Here is a 27,449-nt window from a genome sequence, read left to right as displayed (position 1 = left end):
AGACTAGTTTTGCTGTCTTTCCCTTTAATGAATCATCTATTCCTATTAACAAGGCATTTCTAACTGGACACTCTGCTTACCAAGTTTTAAAATGTTTCTTAAAATGCTGTGCGGCTTTCTCCAGCACATAGCGAATGAGGTTGGAACTCTCAGCACTTTCTTCAAGAGGGTTCTTGAGTGTGAAGTTGGAGGAAGACAGAATGCTTAAGTCTATCATTGTGTCATCTTGTTTGGAAAAATTGCCTTCATGAACATTGGGAACCACCTAAGAAGAAGGATTACACAGGAAAAGATTACTAAACCCCAGGGCACATTCAGGATTAATTTAATAGCACATTAGTCAGGATAGGCTAGGTTGTGCTGAGGGAACAAAGTAGCCCCAACATCCCAGTGCTTCATACAGCAAACATTTATTTCTCGCTCATGTTTCACGTCCATTTCAGGGCCCTGTGCAGCCTCCACCGCTTGGGACCCTGTTGACAGTGGCATGTTATCTTATGGCTGTAGCACGAGGAATGCCTGGCTTTCTTTGTGCCCTTGGCAGAGACGGAGAGTGGATCAGCACACACAGGCCCTGCATTATCTCAGTCTAGAAATAACCCTGCTCAGTCTTGCTCACATTTCATTGGCCAGAACTTGTCACATGGCACCACTTAACAGGAAGAGCAGCTAGAAAAGATGAGTGAGCAGAGGGAGTATTTGGTGAGCACAACTGTCAGCGTCACAAACATTAATGTGATGCACCAAGTTTTATACTGAGTTTTCCTAGGAAATTTACGATTTAGGGTGGCATGTGTGATGTCTGTGAGAACCAGTCATCTGAAAGTCACGGCAGTTACCCTTAATGAATTCTCAAGCGCATATACTTTGATTTTAAGAATTTAAATGAAACTGTACTTACATGCAAGTTGATGTAACCTCAAGAGAACTATTTTGAAAATGTTTTCAAATAACCCCATTGTCAAAAAAAACTAAAACCAAATATTAAGCCAAATAAAAACTATTAATGCCTTAATTCTAGTTTATAAAGGAATAGCTCGCATGATTTCCCCCCTTTTCCTTTTGGTGAATATGACCCACATAAAAACTGCATAAAACATTTTTGTCTAGTTTAATAAATAATCATAAAGCTAACACTGTGTAACTACAACCTGAGGGGCATAACTTTTTTCACCTGCTGGAATTTGTGTATTCCTCTTCAGTTCTTTCTGTTTTATGGCTTTGCACTTTCTGTTACCTGATGAAATAAGAGCTGTTTTGAGAAAAATAACTTCTACAGGTAGTTTGGCAAAGTGGTTAAGCCCAGCAATTCTGGAGAAGTGCTGCTTGGGTTTGAATCCTAGTTCTACCACCTTCCTAGCTGTGTGACCTCAGACAAGTTGTTTAACTTCTCTGTGCCTCATCTGTAAAATGTGAAAAACAGTGCCTTGTAAGATCACTGAGAGTATGAAACAATCTGGTGTATAAAAAACGTCTTAGAACATTGCCTGATGCATAGAAAGTGCTCTTTAGTGACGATGATTATTAGAACAATATATCCTTGAAACCCATAATTTTATTTCATATGGAGATTTTTATACAGAACTGACTTTGTTATCAATATAAAGAATTTCAGGTAAATCTGTTAGTGTTACCCAGAGACATTAGAATAGAAGCAAACCAACACATAGAACGGAAAATCTGACAATGAAAGCAATTAACTCTTGGCTGTAACTTTCTAAAGATTGAAAGCACTGCTCAAATTTTTCTTCAGATTTTATTCCTCGAGACAAGGCCTTTTCCTCATTAGCTGAAAGTCTGTATTTGTGAGGATGATCAAGTATACGGAATTATTTTACTCTCTAGGGTATGATCTATCTAACGAAGGAAATGAATCAGAGAATCAGCAGGCGTGGGAGAGTGGTTTTCAGAATTGTTTGACTGTGGTCGAGAGTTACAAATACATTTTACATCATGACTCAAAAACACACGTCTTACATATGTGTATACACACATTTACACACATGTACATGCACATAATGGAAATGAAAGTTCCAGGATATATGCATATGACTTGTTAAATATAATGCACTCTAATATTTTCTCTCCTAGTCTGCCCTATTCTGTTTTGTTTGTTTAACGTGCTGGTTAGGCTTCTCTAAACCTATGTCTCAAACCACACATGGGCCACAACTGCAGTCTGAAAGAGACAGAACTACTAGGACACAGAATGTCATAGGTCAGATTCCCCGGAAGCAGAGCCGAGACGCTGATGCAAGTGATTAAGGGTGGCTTCAGGTGCAACTTTTGGGGGGATTAGGCAAGCAACACAGACAAGACGGAGAAGCTAATCTAGGATGTGGCTTCAGGTGACCTCTGGCCTCAGCTTGATGCTGCAGGGAGCTCTTTTTTTTTTTAATTTAAATTCAATTAGTTAACATATACTGTATTATTAGTTCCAGAGGTAGAGTTCACTGATTCACCAGTTGCGAATAACACCCAGTGCTCATCACATCACGTGCCCCCCTTAATGTCCCTTACCCAGTTACCCCGCCCCTCCAGCAACCCTGAGTTTGTTTCCTATGATTAAGAGTCTCTTATGGTTTGTCTTCCTCTCTGATTTCAACTTGTTTTGTTTTTGCTGCAGGGAGCTCTTAAGTGGCTCCTAAGGTAACCCTTTGGAGAAGGTTTGGGGGGTGGGAAGAGCTGTTTGCAGCAGCACCAGCCAAAGTTGGTAAAAGGATCCCCGGGATCTGGGTAAGGCACTGACAGGACGCGCTGCACAAAATATTGCTTCTTCAGTTGCTCAGCCTGATGATTTTTGTATCTAGGTCTTTTAGGAACCCCATCAATAACTAACCTCATCAGGAGTCACCAGCCTGATACTTTTGTATGTTAATGCAATGCGTGTTTTGGGAGTGGGGGTGGGGGCAGTTGGTTAGAAGAGAAATTCAGTCACTGTTTTATGTTATGCAACAGGAGTTATTGATTGACGGTGGGAGACATGGTATAAGTGCCACTTAAGATGGCAATATGTTTTGATGTGAATATTAGTATATAAATATGTTTAACTCTCAAGGTAAGTCAGCAGCCTTTTGTTTCAAAAACTATTGAGAGCTAGAATCTCTTGCTTTGGATAAGGAGCCTATACTAATGGCTTTACAGACATCCATTTTAAGGTATCCTATTATTTCCATTTTCAGGGGAAAAAAACAGACCTAGAAAGGTCACGGAACGTTCCCAAACTTACTCAGCTGCTAAGTATCACGGTCAGCATTTGAACTCATTGTTTCACCTGGAAGTCTTCTCTCTTAAATATTACATTGGTCAGGTTTCTTCAAGTTTACTTGTATCAGTTAAGTACATCCCTGTAGTTCTAAGCAGAATTGGCCATGTCTGGATTAGAAAGTATTTTGCATTTTAAATTGGTTTTCTTTATAGAGTTTCTTATTTCTAAGGACCGTGCACACATTATATCAAGTCAGCCTGAACACAGTTGTAATGGAAATATGAATATCCTCCCACAGCTTGTTTTCAAATGGAGATGTACTTAAGAAGTGAATTAACAGAAAAAAAAAAATCAATGTATGCACATGTCATCTCCGTATCTGTTCTTCGGTCTCTCCATTACCTTTATGGAATTGGAGATGTTCTCAGTTCCTGGAGTCTGGTTTGCCAATTCAGCCACCCAGCCAAATTCCTCTCTCATCTTCTCCATCAGATATGTGGTGTCCTCTAGGTGATGCTGGGTCATCTGGAGAACCTGGGCATATTGCTGATGGGATATGTTGACCAATGCGAGGGCCTCATCTACTTTTGTGTATAGTTCGGGTACATCAGGACAGTCTAGCAAAGAAGAAAGTCACATGGTAAAGGAAAATGCCCATGGAATTTGGAGTTGGGTGATGTGGGTTTAAATCCCAACCCTTAAGCTTTCTATTTCTATTTCCAGCCTTTGGACCTTCAGTGAGTTTTCAGTTTAGGTAAAATAGGCGTGAATGTAGTAACACTGTAAACTGTCTGCTCACACGGCAGGCACACGCTGGAGATTTAGCAAATGTTCCTTTTTCTTTTCCTTCTTTCTGTAGTGTCTCTGAAGGGTCATTAGGGCCACTCACTGATATTCTGATCAGGACAGATGGGAGATTGTGCTTCCTGCCACCTTGAAGTTAGGTGTGGCCATCTTCAAGGTGATGGGTCTTGCTTCTGGAGGAAGCATAAGGAACAATTAAGGATTTATCATGTTGCCTTTCCCCAGATGGTGGAACTAGGTTTGCTCCATGTACTGAGGCTGCATTCTCCTGAGTGAGAGGTGTAGCAGGACCTCCACTCAAACAGTTATTAACACAGCACAGAGTGAGAAATCAACCTTTGTGCTGACAAGACACTATGATTCTACAGCTCTGTGCTATATTGCACAACAGCCCATCTGAACTGAATCAGGATTCTAGGAATATACATAGCTGTGCTGATGAGCAGCTTGATACTGTGGAAAGATTATCTGAAGACTATGGAAGTGTCTCTGTGTTAGGGCATGGAAGATCATAAGAGGTTGTTGCTGTGGAAAAAGACCACAGATTCTTCCTGTCTTTTACTGTTTACCAAAAAGCCATGCCTTCAGGAAGATAGGGGCGGGAGAGAATCCACCAACCAGAGCTGGTGACTACCTCATCTGAGGTCTTACACATCAGTTTATTGGTTTCTTTTTGATCCTGAAGATATAACACAAGATTCCCTGGCATCTCATACATTTTCAGAAATTGTTTTGGGATCTTGAGGAGAGGGAGCCCCTTGTACTTATAAGTAAACAAATTTGGGGCACCTCGTGGCTTAGTCAGTTGAGCATTTGACTCAGTTTCAGATTAGGTCATGATCTCATGGGATGCGGGCTCGAACCCCACATCGGGCTCCTCAGTTGGTGGGGAGTCTGCTTGAAAGAGTCTCTCTGCCCCTCCCCCTGCTCATGCTCTCTCTCTCTCTCTCTCTCTCTCTCTCTCTCTCTCTAAAAATAAATAAATCTTTTAAAAAAATAAATTTGCAGTAGCATACATTGGAAAAGTGATTCAAGATAATATTTTGAAAATGAAGGGAGTCACAGTCAACAAGATATATTATACACTTGAGGGGCGCCTGGGTGGCTCAGTCAGTTAAGCATCCAACTCTTGATTTCAGCTCAGGTCATGATCTCAGGGCTGTGAGATTAAGCCCCACGTGGATCCTGCTTAAGATCTCTCTCTTCCTCTTCCTTTGCCCCTCCCCACCAGTCTCTCTCTCCCTCTAAAAACAAACAAACAAACAAATAAAAAGATATGGTATACATTTGAGAGGAGATTCAGATATTCTTTTAAAACGTCTTCATTTGCAAATTCAGAGTTGTTAACTTTCAGAATAGTAATATAAATATATATTTTTTAATTATGGGGGGAAGAAGGTGGTGATTGCTTCATGATTTAGGCAAGCAGAATTCTCAAGGGATATTCATTTCTTCTTTTAAAGAGTACCACCCAGGAAAAAAGATTTTCATGGAACAAAGGTGAAACTTAATGGAAAATAGAATCACATGGGAAGGGAAAAAGTAAAACTATATTCACAGATGAGGTGATCTTGTATATAGAAAGTCCTAAAGAATACATACACACAGAAAAATATAAAAACTAATAAATAATTCAGAATACAAGATCAATATTGTATTTCTATAAAATATGGACAAACCAAAAATGAAATTATGAAAACAATTGCATTCACAATAGTATTAAAAAGAATGAATTGCTTATGAAAAAGAAATTTAAGTGGAAGATTTATACACTGTAAGCTAAAAAACATCTTTGAAAGAAATTAAAGAAGATTTAAATAAATGGAAAGATATGTTAATGGATTGGAAGACTTAATATTGTTAAGATGGCAATACTCCACAAACTGATCTATAAATCTAATGCAATTCCTATCAAACTCCCTGCTGAATTTCCTCTCTGCAGAAATTGACAAGCTGATCCCAAAATTTATGTGGAAAGGGACCCAGAATAGCCAAAACAATCTTGAAAACAGGGGTGCCTGGGTGGCTCAGCTGGTTAAGCATCTCTGCCTTAGGCTCAGGTCATGATCCCAGAGTACTGGGATCAAGCCCTGAATCGGGCTCCCTGCTCGGCAGGGAGTCTGCTTCTCCCTCTGCCCCTCACCCCACTTCTGCTCTCTCTCTCACTCTCACTCTCTCTCTCAAATAAATAAATAAAATCTTAAAAAAGAAGACAAAAACCAAAACTGGACCACTCACACTTCCCAAAACTCCCTACAAAGTACAATAGTCAAGACAGTGTGATATTGACATAGGATAGATATATGGATCAATGGAATAGAATTGAGAGTCTAGAAATAAACCCTATATTTGCTGTTAATGGATTTTCAGCAAAGGTGCCAAGATAATTCTACGAGGGAAAAGGCAGTCTTTTCAAAAAGTGGAACTGAGACAACTGGATATCTACTGCAAAAGAAAGAAACTGGACTCCCTACTTCACACCATACAAAAATGAACTCAAATGTATCAGAGACCTAAACACGTGGACTAAATATATAAGTTTTGTAGGTGAAACATAAGTATAAATCTATGGGACCTTGGATGAGGCAATGGTTTCTTTTTTTTTTTTTTAAAGATTTATTTATTTATTTTAGAGAGAGAAAGAGAGAACGAGGGTGAGTGGAGGGAGGGGCAGAGGGAGGAGAGGGAGAGACTCTCAAGCAGACTCCCCACTGAGCACAGAGCCCCATGTGGGGCTTGATCTCATAACGCTGAGATCATAATCTGAGCTGAACTCAAGAGTTAGATGCTTAATTGACTGAGGCTCAGCAATGGCTTCTTAGACATGGCATCAAAATACAAAAAAGAAAAGAAGAAATAGATAAGTTAGACTTGATTGAAATGAAAAATTTTTGTACTTCAACGGGCATTATTCCAAAAGTGAAAAGACAGCACATGGGAATGGGAGAAAATATTTGTAGACAGTATATCTGATAAGGGTTTAGTATCTAGAATATATAAAGAACTCTTACAACTCAATGATAAAGACAAATAACTAAAATATGGGCAAAGGATTTGAGTAGACATTTCTCCAAAGGAGATACACAAATGTTCACATGGTAGTAGATAGGTGTCCAACAGCAAGAGAGAAGTTCTGTTTTAAGATTTTATTTATTTATTTGACAGAGAGAGTGAATGAGAGAGAATGAATGGGGTGGGGAGGGACAGAAGCTGACTCTCTGCTGAGCAGGGAGTCTGCTGCTGCTGTGGGGCTGGATTCAGGACCCTGGGATCACCACCTGAGCCTAAGGCAGATGCTTCATGGACTGAGCCACCCAGATGCCCCAGAACAAGATTTAATTTACAAGCACATGTCAAACCTGCACTTTGGTCACATTTGTCAATGCCTCATTCACTAAGGACAGACCCATGGCCAACCCCAGAATTATGGACTTGGAAAAATTTTAAAAAACATAAAAAATATAAAATAAATAAATACAAAATATAAAACATCTCTTGATGGAAGAAACCACAAATTATTGTGATAATTTTGTTTTTAATCTACTATTCATATGTTCCCTTCTGCCAGTTTATGCCTATTGTTCTTAAGTAATTGTTTATATACTCACATCACTTTCAAAAGGGATTTAGTTTAATTGATAATTATGTGGTCTTATATAACAAAATGGGCAGGAGACAGAAGTTCCTTGGTATAAATCCCATGTGCCTATCACTTATATTAAGAAATGAAATACTACCTAAACAGAGGAAGCCCCCACTGTGCCCCTTCCACATCAAAACCCCTCTCTATCCTCTCAAAGGGAAAGTACTATTTTGAATTTGGGTGTATATACCCAGTACTAGTAATTGATATGGGAGAAGAGGAAAAGATTCACAGTAAATCTTTTTAAAATCAGGACCAAAAATGTATGGTAACTAGTGGGAAAACAAAAAGATTTATTATGTCTTGGAAAATATTTATCAAATATAAGGTTTATTTATTATAAGATCTTACATCTATAATTATAGCTATGTGCTTCATCTTAGAACAAGGAAAGAATCAAATGTTGATTGAAGAGGCAAAATTATTGTTTGGCAAAATGTAGAAGAGTTGTTTGTAATAGGAAAACATGGAAGCAACTTAAATAGACTCAAGGAGAATGGATAAATTGTGATATGCCTACACAGACTAGTGGAGCAGTGAATTAATGAATTAGAACACATATTCACATGGCTAAATCTCACAAACTATACTGTGACAAGCCAAGTTGCCAATGAATACATAAGCAATAATATTTTACGTTGTTAAGAAAAAATCATCCAAAATTTGGAAATAAGGCAGAAGAACAGCTGCATTGTTTAAGAAACCCACCTAAAACCTCTTTGATTCTCTAGGGAAATGATCTTTTGTTGGGTTTACCACTTAACTGGTGCTCAGGGCAAGATTCTATGTGCTTAGATGAACACTCAAAATTGAAAAGTTGTGAATGTTTTTTTGTCAAGTAGACATATAAATTATTTTGGTCGGATAGAAAACCTCACTGCAAAACTTATGGTTTTATTGTCCGTTAGAACAGTAACTAGTATTATATTTAATTTTGCAATCTAACTTCCACGTTCTGTCTATCTTTGACTATAAATTCAGTCTCTCCTGTATTCCTTTGAAACAGCTGTAACACTTTGTGGATTCCCTCATTATATAGGATAAATTCGTCTTGACATTTGCTCATTTTATATTTGTATGAGTCATAGTTTTAAACTTAAAAAATCATACTTTGACAATATAAAATGAAAAACATGCAAAACACTGTTATGTATGTTGTGTGTGTTATATATACATACACGTGATAACAGTATAAAGAAGAGCAAAGGAATAATAAACACTAAATTCAAAATAGCAGTTTCCTTTTGAGGGGGTAAAGAGGATATGATGTGGAAGGGACACAGAAGGGAATTCATGTATTTTGGTAATGTTTTATTTCTGAATCCAGTTGTAGGCACATGGGTTTTGTTCTTTTATCCTTTATACCATTATAACAAAATGGATGTTTATAATAAAAGTTTTAAGTTGTATGGGAGCACAATAGAGCCTCCTTTCTTCAATGGTTTATGCAGCGGTCAATTCACATTGCATGTATTCTGTGTTATCCAATGTGTACTGTAGTTAACACGTTGTCTGATGTATATTGATTATCCAAGGCATTTGTACTATATTATCTGATTCCTTGCATAATTTTCCAGTTTTATTGAGCAATAATTGACATATATCACTAAGTTTAAGATGTACAGTACGATGGTCTGATTTACATATATTGTGAAATAATTATTGCAATAGGTTTAGTTAATATCCCTCATGTCATCTAGATACAACAAAAAGAAAACCAAATTTCTCCTTCTGATGAGAACTCCTAGGATCTACTATCCTACCAACTTTCCTGGATGTCACACTGCGGTTATAGCGAAAGTCATCCTGCTGTAGCTTACCTGCCTTGCACTGGAAGCTTGTACCTCTTTGACCACCTTCCTCCAATACCCTCTCCCCATCTTCTGTATGATTTTATGACAGGGAGAGATTATTCATCAAAGCTTTTAACTGGATGAAAGGAAGTTAATGATACATAGATGGGATGTTTGAGTGGGACCATTTTTGTAAGTGATCAGGGTGTTTGTGCATATTTTTCTTTTATAAAAACTTCTGTTTCTGCATGCAGAAACTGTGACTTAAAAAGCAAAAACTAAATAGCGAAAATCATTAGTATGGTAGACATTATATTTAATCTGCAAAACACCTTTGTAAAATAGATCTATTATTTCCATTCTCCATGTGATGAAACAGAGGTGCAGAGTCACTGAATTAGCCATTCAGGAGAAATAACAAAAACGTCCAACCTTCTTGCTTTTTAGCAACTCCTTCCTTCAGGGCTTTAGCGAGGTGAAAAGCAGAAGCATAGGAATTGACATCTCTTGGCTTTTGTAAGAAAATGTGTTGGTGGGCGGGGGTTGGTCTGGCGGATGGGAGGGGTAACTTTAGTTAGGGGAAGGGAAAGGAGATAAGGGGAGGGACGGCCAGAGGAGAGGGAAGGGTCGGGGAGGGAAGGATTTCTCACCATCTTGGCCAAGTCTGGGAGGGGAAAGGCTATGTGGTTTCTGAGGAGGAGCCACCTTACATATTTAAATACTAATTAGTAATTAACCCACCAATTGGAAAGAGTTAATGCCACTTAAAAAAAAAAACAAACACTCGGCTAATAATTTGTTTATACAATGGGAAGATTGCTTCCATGGTGGGCTTTCTTTTTCCTTGCTGTAAGAAGGAAGGAGTGCCCTAATTTGCTCCTACCTTCTCTTTTGCATACATTAGTGGTTCTTGGTCTATAACCACAAAAAATGTCACAGGAGCTATGATGGAATTTTAAATAAGAGAAAAAGCAAGTGGCCTACTTTTGAATAATAAAAGTTTATAAACCTACACTGAACACCCCCAGATGGGAATAAGCATGCAAAAAAAGTGCTTGAATGAACCTATGATGCTTGTAAAAGAGAGATTTTGACCTCTAACCAGAATACTATTGAAACCCTGGAAAATAATAATTATTTACCTTCCCACAGGTAATCCTGACATTTCTGGCATCTGGCATGAAACTGGAAACATTCTGACAAATTCTGGCCAAGTTCTCCACACGGTCCTCTGTCTTGCACAGGCAACACCTTTGAACTCAGGCTTCCATGGTTAGAATCTGCAGGTAACATAGTGTTTGCACATAAATGTTATTAGAGTCTGCATTTTAAAGGCATGAACATGATGTCATTTCTTTTTCTTACCAGTTCTTTTAAAATCTTTCTGTCTTCGGGCGCCTGGGTGGCTCAGTTGGTTAAGCGACTGCCTTCGGCTCAGGTCATGATCCTGGAGTCCCGGGATCGAGTCCCGCATCGGGCTCCCTGCTCAGCAGTGAGTCTGCTTCTCCCTCTGACCCTCCCCTCTCTCATGCTCTATCTCATTCTCTCTCTCAAATAAATAAATAAAATCTTTAAAAAAAAATAAAAAAAAATAAAATCTTTCTGTCTTCAATCATAGGAGGGCATATTGTGGCAACCATTTGCTAGGACAATTTGACATCTATTAAAAATTGCATATATTCTTTGATCCAACAATCACATTAACTATGATTATTTGTACACCACCCACCCCCGAAAAGTTAATGCATATAATTTTATTTTCTGGAAGAAATCATGAGGAATCTTTTGCAAGAGATACTTGATGGGGTGAGAGAGGGCATCTTTCATTTGTTTATTCTTTTATATATTTGAACTATTTTAAATTTAGTGTGTCTTATTTTTATTATTTCTGATGTCAATGGATTAAATAAGGAATTGTAGGCCACTTTTCTCTTTGGATTTCTTTCTATTTAAAAATTTTCTAATAATTATTTTAATTTTTTAAAGCTATAATTGGGAAGTACATTAGAGTTTCAAAGGTACTGGGAATGTCTGTTTCTAAAGCTGGGTGGTAGGCATTTACTTTCTTACTATTCCTTTTGCATTTCATATATATATAATGTTATGAACAATGGGTCAAAGATTTAGGAAAACATCTAAAGCTGATCAACTTTTGAGAAACCCTTTTCTTTTTCTGGAAGAATTAAAAATTCAAATGAAAATGATGATGTATAAAAGAAGTCTGTCCAACAGAAAATTGACAGTTCTCAACTGAGCGTTTGACATTAGGAAACATTTATTATTAATTTATAACATTTTAAAATGAAACATTTCATGTTGAGATGAATTGTGAAGTCTGTTGCTTAAAAACTGGAGGCACTGGTTAGATCACATGGTGTGTAAGGTAACCATCTCCTTTTGTTGAATAGAAAGTCGTGGCCTCCCAGCTGCCTCCCTGAAATGTCCCCTGTCACCCCCCAGAACCCCTGTGAGGTGTTCTGCTATAGAGCTTGTCTCTGCTTTTTGTACTGTTTGCTTTCTTATCTTGTCTCTTAGACGCCTCCCCAGCCCCCATTGAGGGAAGGGATTTGGCCTTGTCATTTGAAATCATGCCATTCTTCCATACCTTCTTCTGTCATTTTTGCTTACAATATGGTAATGGAGGTAATGTAATTGTCCAATGATCTGTTTTCCTTTCTCTGGACTGAGTTCCTAAAAGGGACTGTGTCATAATCATTGTCTTATTCCCAACATCTGTATAGATATATAGGTGTATAGATGAGGGATGGCAAATTCCAGGACCATCCGATACCAATTCCTCATCCTGTGCATGGCAGTAACCCATCACAGAACCTCCAGACCCCTCTAGGCAGCTACCTCTGGTGCTGTCACTCTTATCAACCATCTACTCTCCCCACTGCCTCTGTCTCCCCACCCCATTCAAAGGGAAAATTAAAGTCAAAATGCTCCCTAAGGTAGGATTAGAACTCATATCTCCCAGCATCCAGCACTGCACCAAGCTACCACACCATGCAGATTTATTGAACACGATCTTCTCTAACATTTCCAGGGATTTATAAAGCAAGAGAGGACAACTACAAGAGCTATTTTATTCTCTTTCAACAGATTCTGGAACTGAAGTTTAGAAAGACCAAAGTAGGAAAGAAATTCTCCCATATGAAGACTAAAATGAAACCCACACTCAATCAAATAAAAATATTAAAAACCGAAATATTTCAGATTTTTTTTCTAAGTAGGCTCCATGCCCATTGTGGGAGCCCAACATGGGGCTTAAACTCACAACCCTGAGATCAAGACCTGAGCTGAGATCAAAAGTTGGATGATTAACCAACTAAGCCACCCAGGTGCCCCAACGTTTCAGATTTTTTTATTATCGCCTCTTTTCTTTTAATGGTGTTCATTATTCAATTTTAGCTATTTTTCTAATTTTAGCTCTTAGGACAATCATTGACAAATAAAGCCCATCCATGAAGGTTGTCAGATACACAGCGCTCACTCAGTCAATGTTGGCCATTGTAACTGACAAGAGCCTTGTATTAGTTCCCTGTTGCCGTTGTAACAGATTACCATAAATTTATTGGCTCAAAATAACACCAATGGTCTTCTGGTTCTGTAGCTCAGAAGTTTGAAATGGGTCTCACTGGCCTAAAATCAAGTGGGTTTTTTTTTCTGGAGGCTCTAGGGAAGAATCCATTTCCTTGCCTTTCCAATTTCTAGAGGCCAACTCTAGGCCTTGGCTCCTGGGCCCCTTCCTCCACCTGCAAAGCCAGCGAAGTAGGGCCAAGTCCTTCTCATGCTACCATCTCTATAGATTCTACTCTGCCTCCCTCTTTCACTTCTAAGAACCCTTGTAGCCACATGTATAATTCAGAATAATCTCCCCATTTTAAGGTCAGCTGACAAGCAACCTCAATTCCATCTACAACCGTAGTTTCCCCTTGCTGTGTAACACAACATATTTGCAGGTCTTGAGGATTAGGGTGTAGATATCTTTGGGAAGCTATTATTCTGTCTACAAAGGGGCAAAGCTCAAAATGTCCTCCCATTAGGCAGATTTTCCAGGAGCATTAAGTTTATTGTTCACCTACCACCTGCCCCTACTGCCCCTGCCTGACTATTCTTGATAAATAGTCCACAGGTGCTCATCGGAGAAGAGAATGTCTCTTCTGTGGGGCTAGCTGGGTGCTGTCTGGTTAGGGGAGGGATAGCAGAGGAGAGGCTTTTTTGTTTTTGTTTTTCATATTTGTATTTACATTACCTTTGCATTACAGGGGGCTCTGGATATGCAGGTTATCATCAAGGTGGAGGTTGTGCAGAGGGCCAGCTGAGCAGGGGCTGGTTCTGGGCTGCGAGAATGGGGAGGAAGCTGAGGCAGAACGGGTGGAAACCTACATTCTTAGTCGGTGGGGTGGGAGGGAGTTGCAGTGATTAGGAAGTTATTTCGATTTCAAAGTGGATGGATCACTATATACTCCTGTTTACATTTGAATGTAGCAACCCACATATAAGGTTGTATGCAATGTGAAAGATGGAGGGGGCATTATTTTATTCTAATGAACACATTTGGAATATTATCCCCAAACAATTGATATCTATTTAAAAATTCAGGCAAAAATTATTTAATATCACCCCAGCATTGATGTATTTAGTCTACTGCTTTGATGCTTTTCCTGAATATTGGAAATCTTAGAATAGAATACCAGAGAAAACACCTGACTTACAAGAAAGTCTTCCAGACCCTGAAATAGAACCCAGCAATGATTCCAGTAATGATGGCTGTTCTCTGCTCATGGAACAATGGGATGGGAAAGATGTCATGCAGTGTTTTTTGGCTTCAGTTTCTGGTACTGTGAGGTAGGTCCCTTCTATATAGAGACCAGTGATGCAATGTCATGGTAATTTTGACAATTTAGTTCAGATGTTGCCAAGTACAGCTGGTATAATGGAGAAATAGCTAGAAGGAGCCCATTTCTTTCTACATACAAAAAGCTGTGTGTAATTAATATATACAACTTGGAGAGTTTGGAGAGAAGTATAAACCCATGAAACCATCACCATAATCTATGCCATAAACCTATCCATCACTTCCAAAAATGTTCTCTTGCCCTCTTATTTATTATTATTATCATCATTAGAATGCCTAACATAATAAAATCTACCCTCTTAGGAAATGTTTAAGTATACAGTACAGTGTTTTTAACGATAGGCGCTATCCAGCACAGTTGGACTTATAAGTTTAGGACTTACCCATCTTGCATAACAGAAACTTTGTACTCTCTGACCAACATCTCCCTGTTCCCCCTTGACTCAGCTCCCAGCAACCCCATTCTACTCTCTGCTTCCATAACTTTTGACTAGATTCCTCATATAAGAGGTATCATATAGTATTTGTCCTTCTGTGTGTGGCTTGTTTCAGTTAGCCTAATGTCCTCCAGTTTCATTCATGTTTTTACAAATGGCAGGATTTCTAGAAGGAGCCCACATTATTTTTCATGTCAGAGGGGGTATTCTTTTCTGTAGGCTTAAGGTCCATAAAATCTAAGTCTAAGGAAATGTAGACCCTACCTTGGCCCACCCAGCAGCTCTCATTTCTGAGATGCTGTGTCCCAGCCACTCCACAGAATCCCAAGGAAGATATCTCCTTCTGCCTCAAGACACACAGTAGCATTATGTTTCCAACATGTAATATCTTGGGGCTTGTTTGGCATTGGTAGAAGGCAATTCTTATCCTTTACAGATACCCTGATTTCTGTAGTTTTGGGTTTGTCTGTGAACATCTTCTGTGGTTTTGTGCATAAATGTTATGATTTAAGGGATTATGGCAGTGATGCGGAGGAGGCTATGCAGAGCACTCAACGTGACCTGGTTAATACATGACACTAGGCTCCTTCCCAAACTGGGAATTGAGGAGTCTAGACTGATTTTAAGGAAACCCCATGATGTTCAAGCAGAACAGAGTTGTCCATATCTACATGAGTTTTAATAAAGGAGGCAACTGTTTTGTTCAACTTCTCACACTGCTAACATTTTCTTTCTCAGCTTTGAAAATTTGCTTTAAAAAGAGATACCAGCCCCACAGGGCTCTTGACAATGATGGAGGAGGGATGGTGTTTGGCCGACTTCAAAGCTTTCTCTAAGAGGCTCTGAAACTTTGATTCTCCATAAATTGTCACTCTCAGAAACATTGTACAATGACTTAGAAATGTCTACTATTTCCAAAGGTAAACCAAGCTTGACCTTAGTATTGACATCTAAGTAAAGCTCATCTTTTAATACTTGCCTTTGCCTTGTTTTGGTAAATCCTCTATTGCATTCAGTGTCTTGGTGATGGTTGTGCTGATACTGTGATAAATAGAGAGACTGAAATTACAAAAGAGCTGGAAGAAGCTGGGAATATCCCAACTTTGCACAGGATCTGGTTTTTCCCTTGACTCTTTGGATAAAGCTGGAAGAAAGTTAGGCTGCATTAAGTCTGTCTCTGACATGAAATATGATTGAAAAGTCTGGTCAAATTCTTGCTGCATCTGTTTGAAGACGTTAAGACTTCTGTTAAAGAGAAATCTCACATCCACAGTCAGCTGGCTGAACACATTCTCTATTTGGGCCACTTGTGTGTCCTCCTCAATGAACTTTTCACCCACGGGGAGATCTTTTTCATTATCCTCATGGAAAGGAAACAGGTATTGATATATCTTCCTGAAAAACTGTTCAACCTGTGGGGTGGAGGAAAAAATGGAATAAGAAATTAATTTTCTTTCTGGACCATTTCTTTTTTTTAATCAATTTTATTTTATTATTTTTAAATGGAAGGATAATTGACATGGACCATTTCTTATTGTAAATTTTAAAGTCAATTTATACTGGTCATTCTAAATCTAAAACAATTTTGGGCAAGCTAGGAAAAGGTGACTCCTTTTAAGATCATTTATTAACACTTTTGCACCTTTGGCTTTGATTGTGGAAAGAGGATCTGAAATTCTTCCTTGTTTATATGTGCCTACCCAAGGCCTAAAAAGGCCAAGTTTTCAGTATTGTTGACAAGCCACACCTGATGTACCGGCAGGGGTTGGCATGTCCTGGTCTAAACAGAACAGTCTAGGTTGCCCCAAAACCGTGAAGAAGGCTCTTGCCTTTCACCTCTGTCTTAGGGTTTTGGCAGGGGGGTTGGCTTGTTTCATTCAGTGGAATGTCCTTAGTGACTTTATGGTCTCCTCTTGCTTGTCTCATAAACTAGTCCATGGAAAGGAAAAGATAAACACATTCATGCTATATTATAGATGCCTGATAGAGTTAAATAGGTTACTTAGGGATGGTTATATATTAGTAGTGATCAAAGCCCTCCTTGGCTATAGTCAAAGAAATGAAGCTATAATTGTAGAATTTTACACTCAGTGGGAGAATTTTTTCCAGCAGTCACACCATGCTCTCCATCTATATGGTACCTAAGTTAGTGTCAGAACACAGTTGCCCTTACATGGTAGTGATGTGGCCATGCTGACTGTTATGGAGCATACCAACTCTCAAACATCACAGCACTAGCATCCTAGTGCTGTTCAAAGAATTCTCCAGGAATTCTTAGATCACTCATGCCTTCCTCAAAAAGTAATCTGGGTCGATTGTCTGCCCTTTTCTCTGCCAGCTTCTGTTTCCCTGAATCCATCCACAAAAACAAACCTTACAGCCCCAAGAAATATTCATAAAGTCACACAACTGGCACAGACAGGCATGGTCCCCAAATCTCCTGCCTTCCAGCCAGTGCTCATTCCACTGTAGTCGGGTATATCAGAGAGTGACCGGGGCTATAAAAATAGAGCAGATGCAATTCACAGTGGAGGCAAATTAACTTGGCGGATGAATTGTCCTAGGGGTTGCTCCCTCTATAATTGTGTATGGCACTGCCAACGCAGGAACATACTCTAATTAGTGCATGCTCTGATATGGAGAGGAAAATTTCACTGTCTTTCATAGTCATCTCACTTCTTGGAGGGAAGAGAAATTCAGGCCAATACAATAGGAGCCCTTTATGGGGCAGGACTCATCCTATTCAGGTCACCACCCTCTGTGATTCCCTCTGCCCAGATTAGAGCCAAAGGGAACAAAAAAGAAAACATGCCAGTCCTGCAGGACCTGTGTAGACGTGGCTAAAGAGGACATGAATGTGTGTATATGGATGTGTTTCCAGAAGAGGGCAGGCCTATCCAAGGAGAGATTCAGGAGGCCGAGAATGTCTTCAAATGTTTGGCCTCCAGGAAAAAAATTAAAGCAGGTTGAAATCAGAGACTATAATACTATTATTCAGAATTCAATTCAGCATTTATTAGATGCCTACAATGCTTACATGAAGGTAGATAGCATATGTGCCTGCCCTCAAAGAGCTTACAATCTAGTGGGAACATGTTCACAAATAACAAGAGGCAGAAAGATTCAAACAATCTCTAAGAGATATATACAGTGTCATTATAGGGAGAGACAAACACTGAATGGCTATTTGATAAATTGAATGTACGTAGGTGGTTCATACATAAGCAAGCATGAATGTTAGATTCTAGGTTGTAAAAGGCCAATATCAGGTCAGACATCTCTATTCTAAATAGCAAAATAAATTATTTTTTAAAAATTAAACTGGAATAGAGTCCTTAAGAATTCTGAAACCTTGAGCTCTATTTTTTCCTTACCGTATTTTTCACAGAGGACTGACTAGATTGGCAGGTTGTGTAAAATCTCATGCAGTTACTCTCCAGGCAAGACTTGCATTCATCCCAGGAATCTGTCAGAGACTCCTGACATAGGCTTTCTTCTTCTTCCAGATGTTCCTGAACTTCATTCATGAGTTTCAGGGCTTCCTAATTAAAAAGGAGAAACAAACATCCTATTTCCATCTCATACTTCTGTGTGTACCATAGCTGATTTAAAAAACATACATATTCTGATGTACTTCTTCGTTCTTTCTTCAGGCCCCTGGCTGCTGACAGATCTACTGAATCTACCTTTCTGTTTGATTAAGAAATGGAGCACTGATTGATCCCTACTGAAGACTGCAAATCTTATCCATCTATTCATTCGTTCATTCAACAGCTATTTATTGGGTACTTGCTATGGGACAACCATTACACTAGATGTGGGTAAACCATGACATGGTCCCCACTCTGGGATGACTATAATTTATTTACTTGTCTGTCTTCACATCTAGTTCTTGGAAGATGTGGAAAGTGGGCTTTAAGGCTTATAAAGCTTACAAATTTATTTCCTTTATTTATGCTGCCTTTCATTTTTGTATGTGCTTAAACACTGCAGGAAAGTGCAATTCTTGTATATCAAATCTAATTTGCCCAGCAAGTTACACTCTAATTGCTGCGTTGCGGGCGGGGGGGTGGGGGGGGGTGGGATGCTTCTTGCTTCTCGTATTCCAAGTGCTCCCCCTCGTGGTTCCTTGCTGTACGTGTCCAGGTCCCACTCTGGGTGATACGGAACCCAGCAGAAGTGACACCTGTCCCTGAGAACCTCAACCCCGTCCCAGGACCTCCCTCAAGACCAGCACCCCTGCCTAGACCCCTGACCTCCGTGCATGTGTGGACTTCTAAAGATTGGCTCCCTCCAAGCCTGAGACCTAGTTCAGGGGGACTGATGGGGTATAACGGATTCCTCCATCAACCAGTCTCAGAGTTGAGTGACTCCCTTAAGTGAAAACCACATGAGGGAGTAAAGTTTATATACTTAAAACCAATTTAGTGTGCGTTTTTACCTAATAGAAGAGAAAAAGAAATCATCCTTCCCTGGCATATTAAGCCCAAAGAACCATGTGGACACTGAGAATCTTTGACGATTTTCTTATCTCCTTGGGCATTGCAGAACAATTTTGGATTCCTACATCTTCTCAAGAAAGTTACCCCACCATGGCAGGAAACAATACTGCCCACATTTCCTAAGTCAGTCCCAGTTTTAAATATCCTCTTCATTGTCACCATAAACCAAAACCCCACTATTTCCAATTCCAAACTACATTTGCTGTGTACCTTTGGGCAAATTACTTAACATCTCTGAGTCTCAGTATCTTCCTTAGCAAATAGGAATAGCAATAGAATTTACCTCTTAAGGCTTTGTATTAAGTGAGATAAGCAAGCAAGCCACCTAGTGTGTTATCTGTTTCCTTCCACTCGCCTCCAAGAGCACAACAAAAACCAGTTACTAAATCACATGTCCCAAGTTTGGGTAGTGAAATGTTGTCATGGAGGAAGATCTCTTGTTTAGGAATGCCCTGCCCATTCCTTCTGTTTCCCCCCTAGATGTCCCACCCACTGACTATTCCTGTAGTTTACAGAGTATCGAAGTCCCATATAAACTTAGTTCAAATCACTTTATGCCCCCCCACCGAGGTTTCCCACTTTTAGTTAGTTTCAGATGCTTTCACTATATATTAATAGGGAGGGGCTGCGGAGGGATCCGTGATGACACTGGGTCCCCTGAGAATAGGTGCTGCTCTGTGCTGGGAGACTAGGGACACCAGTCTCAGAGTTGCTATGTCATAATTTGTCCGAAGTATCCTTTATCTTCGCTTTAAAGTAATTTTGGTGGGGAGAGACTCAGAGTTAAACAGGTTTTTCCATTTTTAAATGGACTTTTTGAGTGTCCAAACCTTAACTGAACTCACATTTGCTTACTTGACCCACCCCTAACTGGAGCATTCTTTTCATAGTTTTACACCCTTGGCTTGTGGGGAGGCTGAGGAAAGGGAGAAAAACAAAGTCATTGGGTCCCAGAGACAGACAAGCGCCGCCCGCTGACTTTCTCCCCAGTCATTCATCACAGTGCTGGGTTACCACGTTCATGAACATCATGAGCCTCAGTTTCCTTAGCTGTAAAGTGAAAGTAATGGGTGATGCAGATGTCGGGAGGATTACATGTGATATTGTGTTTTATAAAGGGCCTGTAAATGCTATCAAGTGTCATTATTCCCAGGGGCCAGCTCACAAGTGCACCAGGAAAGAATCCAGCTCTGGGAGCTTCCACATTTTCCTCATAAGGAGCTATTTTTGGTTTCCTTAAATCTTTTGCTTGCTGCCTAAAGGGAGGAGGGCTTGCAGCTGCTAGTCAGGTGATCGCCTTTCCTTGTGAGGGTCCCTGTGTGACAAGGGGTGTAGGGTGTGGCCACAACATCAACCAGTCCGGTGACAGGCTCACAGATAGCTGTGGGGTCAGCCTGTCACACAGCCCTGCTCCAGAGGCTTAAGGGATGGCCAGAGGCCACCGTGCTCAGAAATAAAGAATTCCGGCAGCTACCTGCAGTTTGGGCCCCCCCCCATTCACATGTCTATAGGTATAGGTGTAGGGGGAAATAGTAAAACTTCTATTTTTATGTTTTAACCAAAAAAACTGATGGTAGAGGGAGGAGAAATGGGGAGTTGTTCAATGGGTATAGAGTTTCAGTTTTGCCAGAGGGAAGGAATTCTGGAGCTTGGTTGCACAGCAGTGTGTAGGTACTAAGCACTGTTGAACTATAACACATAAAAATGGTTAAGATGGTAAATTGGACGTTGTGTGTATTTTACCACATTCACAAACTTTTAAAAATTAAAATTTAAAAGTAATTGACTCTCCTGTTAAAATTTGAAATATTTTCCAAATTATTTTTGTTACAGTCTTGATTTTGTCTTTGATTTAAGGGTAACGTTGGAAAATAATTTTTGGAAAATAATTGAATTGTTTTGAATGTTATGTTCATTGTTAATGGTATTAAATGAGGAGCCATGCAATATTTCATAATTTAGAAACATATTAAGCTTTGTACTGTACTAAGTTCATATGCTCAATACTGTAACATATGAAGAATTTTTAACATCCTCTAGAGACATTTGGATATAAAATTGACCCTTAAAAACATGGGTTTGAAAGCATGGGTCCACTTAGATGTGGATAGATACAGGACAGTACTGTAAATGTATTTTCTCTTCTTTATGATATCCTTAATATTTTCTTCTTTATTGTAGGAATACAGTATATAAGGCACATAACACACAAAATATGTGTTATTTGTCTGTTTGTTATTGGTAAGGCTTCTGTCAACAGTAGGCTATTAGTAATTCAGTTTTGGGGGAGTTAAAAGTTATATGCAAGTTTTTGACTGGAGGTCAGTACCCCTTTCCCCTGCATTGTTCAAGAGTCAACTGTCATGTGTCTTTCCCATTGCTAATGTACATAGTTTGAACTGCAGCTATTGAGTAAAGGCATTTGAATAAAGAAATTGACTAGGCTGTTGTACTATTTAATATACACTGGGGCTGTCTCATGGTGCTTATGTCAGACCATTGCATGTCACCAGCTGCTCAGGAGGACCCTGAGGATGTGGGGCCCTCCACAGTCCATGGACCCTGTGTCCCTCATTCTTTATTCCCTTGGGGCTGATTGCAATGAATTGCCAATTTAAGAGGATGCAGGTAAATGATACTTTTATTATCTAGTTCTCAATAGACTAGCCCTATCTAGTTCTCAATAGACTAGCTCACTAAATGGACAAGAGGCTTAAAAAGATTCCTGAAAAAAAGAAATATCCAGCAGATTAAAAAATACGAATAATTTAAGCTCAAGTAGACAAGAAGCAAATGGCAGAGCTGACCCTTCTTCATTATAAGCTCTTTGTTGGTCACGTGACAAAGTAAAACTATGATCTAATCAGATCTGGCAATCGGCTAAAACATTTCAAAATACTATCCAGAAGATCATTTGAAATATGGACTTAATATCCACCCTGGCTAGTGATGAACCTCACCCTTGAGATATTAATGGTTGCAATTCATGTGTCTAACTTATAAATAAATTAATGTGCATAAATTTAGGAGTGAATGCTAATAATAATTTTAGTAGTAGGGATGGAAAATCAAAAACCTTTGGAAACCACATATCTAGCCAGAAACTTCCGGAACACTTTTGAGTCAATATCCCAAGTCAGAAGGGACTAAGGATAAAGTCTTTTTAAGAAAGTAGCACTTCCTAACAGAGACAAATCCCCCAAATTCCTGGATTTGGAGTCCTGCAAAGGTCTACTCTGCTAGGACTATGTTCTTGGAAGAAATTTGAAATTTCCTTCAAACTTTTCCTCCACTAAGAGCTGCCATCCAGAAAATCCATTTTTAGGGGAAAGAAGTAATTTATCAATTGCACTAAGAAATGCATTATTTATGGTCTAGCTATATTTAAGAACAGGTGTTATTCTCAATTACTGTACCTGCTTTTCTTTTCTGCATTTCTTCAGGGTTTTCATCAGATTGGTATGTTCCTCCTCTCTTCTTTCCATCATGATTTTCATCTGCTTCATACCAATCAAAGCTTTCTTCACCTCTTCGTCTACATCTATGTCTCCAGCCTCAGAAAAACCTAAAAGGTGCATTGTAGTTTTTTCCTTTGAGATCTGATCAGATTACAATATATCAGAATTACAATGAGTTCACCGATTTTTCCTGTTGCCTCAATAAAGACTTAGCTGTTCTTTCACCACATCAAACTGCAAGCAAATGACAATGAATCGGCTGTCCGCTGCCACATAGATGATGTCTTCTAGGCCCCGCCTCTGAGCTCCTAGACAAGTCAGAGTTCACTTAGCCTCATTGTTGTCATTTTCCTCAGGGCCTGTTTCCATAGATCCATTTTTTTTTTTCTTTTACTTAAAACTCATGTGTTTATATTAGAAAAAAATTGAAATTTTCTTCACAGACAATTTGTATTAAATGTCCAACTGGGAACCTCAAACACAGTGAACAATTTCCCTTTCTTTCAGCTTTAGGCATCAAACCCAGAAAGTATCTCATATAACGCAAGATTCCTTAATAACCTACTGGACATCTCTTATGCACCTTTAAAAAGCCTGTAGTGGGTATGAAATTCATTGTCATTCTCTCTTTGCCGTAGTCAATGTGGCTTCCAAAGGAGCTTATTCTTGCTTCCAAATTTAATATTAGACACCCCAAAGCAACATTTTAACTAATTTATTTTTCTAAGTGTTCAGTACCCAAAGCATATACTATCAAGCAAAGGTCACAAGTCAATGAGCATAGACCAACCAGATTCAATGTCATAACCCGTTCTTTCACTATCTCAAGAATAATTGCACAGATTACTTTAATTGTTTAAAGTTTTCAAATGCTAGAAAAGAATTTCACTGTTCATTAAAACTGTGCTTAGAGGACACCAAACATCTGGACGATACCAAGAAATGCAGTCCAAAAGTTGGCAAGTTTTATCTGTGTGATAGCAAACATCTGGATATGTGAACATTCTCGGATACTCGACTGGAATTTTCTATTTTTATTCCAGATGTTTGGCATCCTGTCTACTTGGTTTAAGTGCCTAGAGAACATCTCACCGTGAAACTAGAAGGCTGTGATGAATATGGTTATCTCTCAACTGTAAATCACTGTAAATGCCGGCAGGACATGCAAACATGCAAACAGGACACAGTGCAGATAAAGAAACCAAACGTACCCTTCAGGTTTCCATGGATATCGGTTTTGTCCTTCCAAGTAGGTGCACAGTGACAGTCTTTCAACCATAGCAGATACACAATAAACACCAAGAGTGATGGCTTCATGTTCCTGCTGTTACTGCAAAGGAAAAATAAACCTGTACCAAATGCTTTCCATTAGGTTAGTTTTCGCCGGCATCAATTGAAAACATATGGTGATCCAAAGCATTTTTCTGTCAATTTTTCTTTATGACTTTAGACAAGTTATGCTAATATGCCTGAGATATAAGGAGACTTGGAATATAAATTTAAAAAAAGACAACCCAAGTCTCTATTTTGTTTACATTCTTTATGACAGTTGAATAAGGTCATCATCTGAAGTATTTGGACTTTAAGACAATGAATAGTATGGATCACAGCCCCATAGAATCCATACTTCATTTTATGTTCTTGTCAACAGTAAACATCCTGAAGCACAAAATTAGTTAAAATATATCAGAGGGATTTTTTTTTTCTCCAAAATTCTGAGTGTTCAAGCAAGTTTTTACCTAGGTAGTTCATTACTTATTTTTTTATGAAAGCAAAAACAGCCTCACAGATTTTTCCCATATGTCCTATAAAACCATCAAGATATATGAATAGTGCACAATTAAATTTTTTTCTTCTCAGATAATGAATTTCCTTTTAAAATGTAATTTGATATACTTTGTTATAAACATTCCAAATACAAATGTATGCTTTAAAAAATCCCCCAAAAAACCCCAAACTCCTTAAAGCCCCCAAACCCCCCACAAATGTATGCTTTAATAAAGTTAAATATATAACTTAAAATTTATATTTATATATAAATATATATAAATATATAACTTTATATAATATATAACTAAAATAAGTTAGATTGTCTTAACTCCTCCCAAAGGAATATTTATCTGCTTTATGTATATTTGTTATTTTGGAACAAAAATTTCACTATTTAATCAACATTTAGACTGTCTTTTTAATATAATTAAATAACACCGGTACTAGTAGTTACAAAGTTATCACATTTTACATAAATCTACCTCTACCATTTGAACTAACTCTTCTCTTTCTGTTAAGACCCTATTTACAAAATGAAACTTTTTAATATATTTACCACTAACTTTGCAGTATCTCCTCAGTGAGGTTACCACCAGCTTCTGAAAGGATCTTCACTTTTCTGTGATTTAATTTTCATCCGTGTCAGGGATTTAGCCTTGTTCTATAAATTTGATGACACAGTTCTTAATCCTATTATCTAACATTTTGAGATTAATGAGTATGGTTTAAAATTTGGTAGGGTTTAGAAAGAAACACTAGAGGGCGGGCTGTGCACATGATCAGGAACAATGACCTTGAGTTACTTTATTTTACATAAATTTTTTTTCTTTGAAGTATAGTTGACATACAATATTACATTAGTTTTCAGGTATAAAATATAGTGATTTGACATTTATACACATTATGAAATGATCACCATGATGTCTAGTTACCATCTGTCACCATACAAAGTAATTGTAGTATGATTGACTATATTACATATACTATAATAAATGTAAATAGTGCTGCAGTAAACATAGGGGTGCATGTATTTTTTGAATTAGTCTTTTCATTTTCTTCAGATAAATACGTAGAAGTGGAATTGCTGGATCATATGGCAGTTTTTAATTTTTTGAGGAAATTCCATACTGTTTTCCACAGTGGCTGCACCAATTTACATTCCCATCAACAGTGCATGAGGGTTCCTTTTTCTTCACATCCTTACCAACACTTGTTCTTTCTTGTCTTTTTAATACTAGCCATTCTGACGGGTGTGAGGTGATATCTCTTTGTGGTTTTGATTTGCATTTCCCTGATGATTAGTGATGTTGAGCATCTTTTCATGTGTCTGTTGACCATCTGTATGTCTTCTTCGGAAAAATGTTTATTCAGGTTCTCTGCTCATTTTTTAATCAGATTGTGGGGTTTCTGCTGTTGAGTTGTATGAGTTCTTTGCATATTTTGGATATTAACCTTTATTGAGTATATAATTTGCAAATATCTTCTCCCATCCAGTAGGTTACCTTTTAGTTTTATTGATAGTTCCTTCATTGTACAAAAGCTTTTTAGTTTGATGTAGTCTCACTTGTTTGTTTTTGTTTATTGCCCTTTGCCTGAGGGGACAGATCCAAAAAAATGTTGTTATGACCAAAGTCTAAGAGTTTACTACCCATGTTTTCTTTCAGGAGTTTTATGGTTCCAGTTCTTACATTTAGTCTTTAATCCATTTTAAGTTTGTTTCTGTGTATGGTGTAAAGAAGTGGTCCAGTTTCATTCTTTTGCATATAACTGTCTAGTTTTTCCAACACCATTTGTTGAAGAAATTATTTTTTCCCCATTGCATTTTCTTGCCTCCTTTGTTGTAGGTTAATTGATCATATACATGTGAGTTTATTTCTGGGCTTTGTATTCATTTCCATTCATGTATGTGTCTATTTTTATGCTAGTACCACACTGTTTTGATTACTTTAGTTTCATAGTATAGTTTGAAGTCAGGGAGTGATTATCTCCAGCTTTGTTCTTCTTCCTCAAGATTGCTTTGGCTATTCAGGGTCTTTGTGGTTCCATTCAGGATCATTGTGGGATTATTTGTTCTAGTTCTGTGAAAAATGCTCTTGGTATTTTTGTAGGAATTGCATTGAAACTGTAGATTGCTTTGCGTAGTATGGACATTTTAACAATATTGATTCTTCCAATCCATGAGCATGGTCTATCTTTCCATTTATTTGTGTCATCTTCAATTTCTTTCATCAATGTCTAATAGTTTTCAGAGTACAGGTCTTTCACCTCCTTGGTTAAATTCCTATGTATTTGATTCTTTTTGATGCAGTTGTAAATGAGATTTTCTTAATTTTTCTTTCTGCTAGTTCATTATTAATGTATAGGAAGGCAACAGATTGTTGTATATTGGTTTTGTATCCTGTAACTTTACTGAATTCATTTATTAATTCTGGTAGGTTTTGGTGCAGTCTTTAGGGTTTTCTATATATGGTATCATGTCGTCTTTAAATAGTGACAGTTTTATTTCTTCCTTACTAATTTGGATGACTTTTATTTCTTTTTCTTATCTGATTGCTGTGGCCAGGACTTCCAGTGCTATGTTGAATAAAAGTGGCAAAAGTGGGCATCCTTGTCTTGTTCCTGATCTTAGAGGGAAAGCTTCCAGCTTTTCACCATTGAGTATGATGTTAGCTGTGGGTTTGTTGTATATGGCCTTTATTATGTTAAGGTATGTTCCCTTCATACTGACTTTGTTGAGAGTTTTCATCATAAATGGATGTTAGATTTTGTCCAGTGCTTTTTCTTCATCTATTGTGATGATCGTATGATTTTTATCTTTAATTTTGTTAATTTGGTATAATATGTTGATTGATTTGCAGATATTGAAACATCCTTGCATCCTTGGAATAAATCCCACTTGATTGTTGATGTGTAATCCTTTTATTTTTTTTAATTTATTACTGAAGTTTAGTTGACATGTAGTGCTATATT

At 38.2% G+C, this 27,449-nt stretch overlaps 1 protein-coding gene across 1 annotated transcript; it reads right to left on the bottom strand.

Moving 5' to 3' along the window:
• Positions 1-76: 76 nt before the first annotated feature.
• CLUL1 (clusterin like 1) lies at positions 77-24,030 on the bottom strand. The gene is made up of 7 exons (XM_025886649.2): positions 23,921-24,030; positions 22,668-22,816; positions 18,124-18,291; positions 15,729-16,161; positions 10,591-10,728; positions 3,611-3,825; positions 77-265 (listed from the first exon to the last, which is right to left on the bottom strand). The coding sequence occupies exons 1-7, from the start codon at positions 24,024-24,026 to the stop codon at positions 77-79; spliced, it is 1,398 nt and encodes a 465-aa protein (XP_025742434.1). The 5' UTR covers positions 24,027-24,030.
• Positions 24,031-27,449: the final 3,419 nt, after the last annotated feature.

Source organism: Callorhinus ursinus, unplaced genomic scaffold, assembly GCF_003265705.2.
Source record: "Callorhinus ursinus isolate GAN/ISIS: 27379988/994484 unplaced genomic scaffold, GSC_fseal_2.0 scaffold11, whole genome shotgun sequence".
Classification (NCBI taxonomy): Eukaryota; Metazoa; Chordata; class Mammalia; order Carnivora; family Otariidae; genus Callorhinus; species Callorhinus ursinus.
This window is presented reverse-complemented; position numbering and strand designations above follow the sequence as displayed.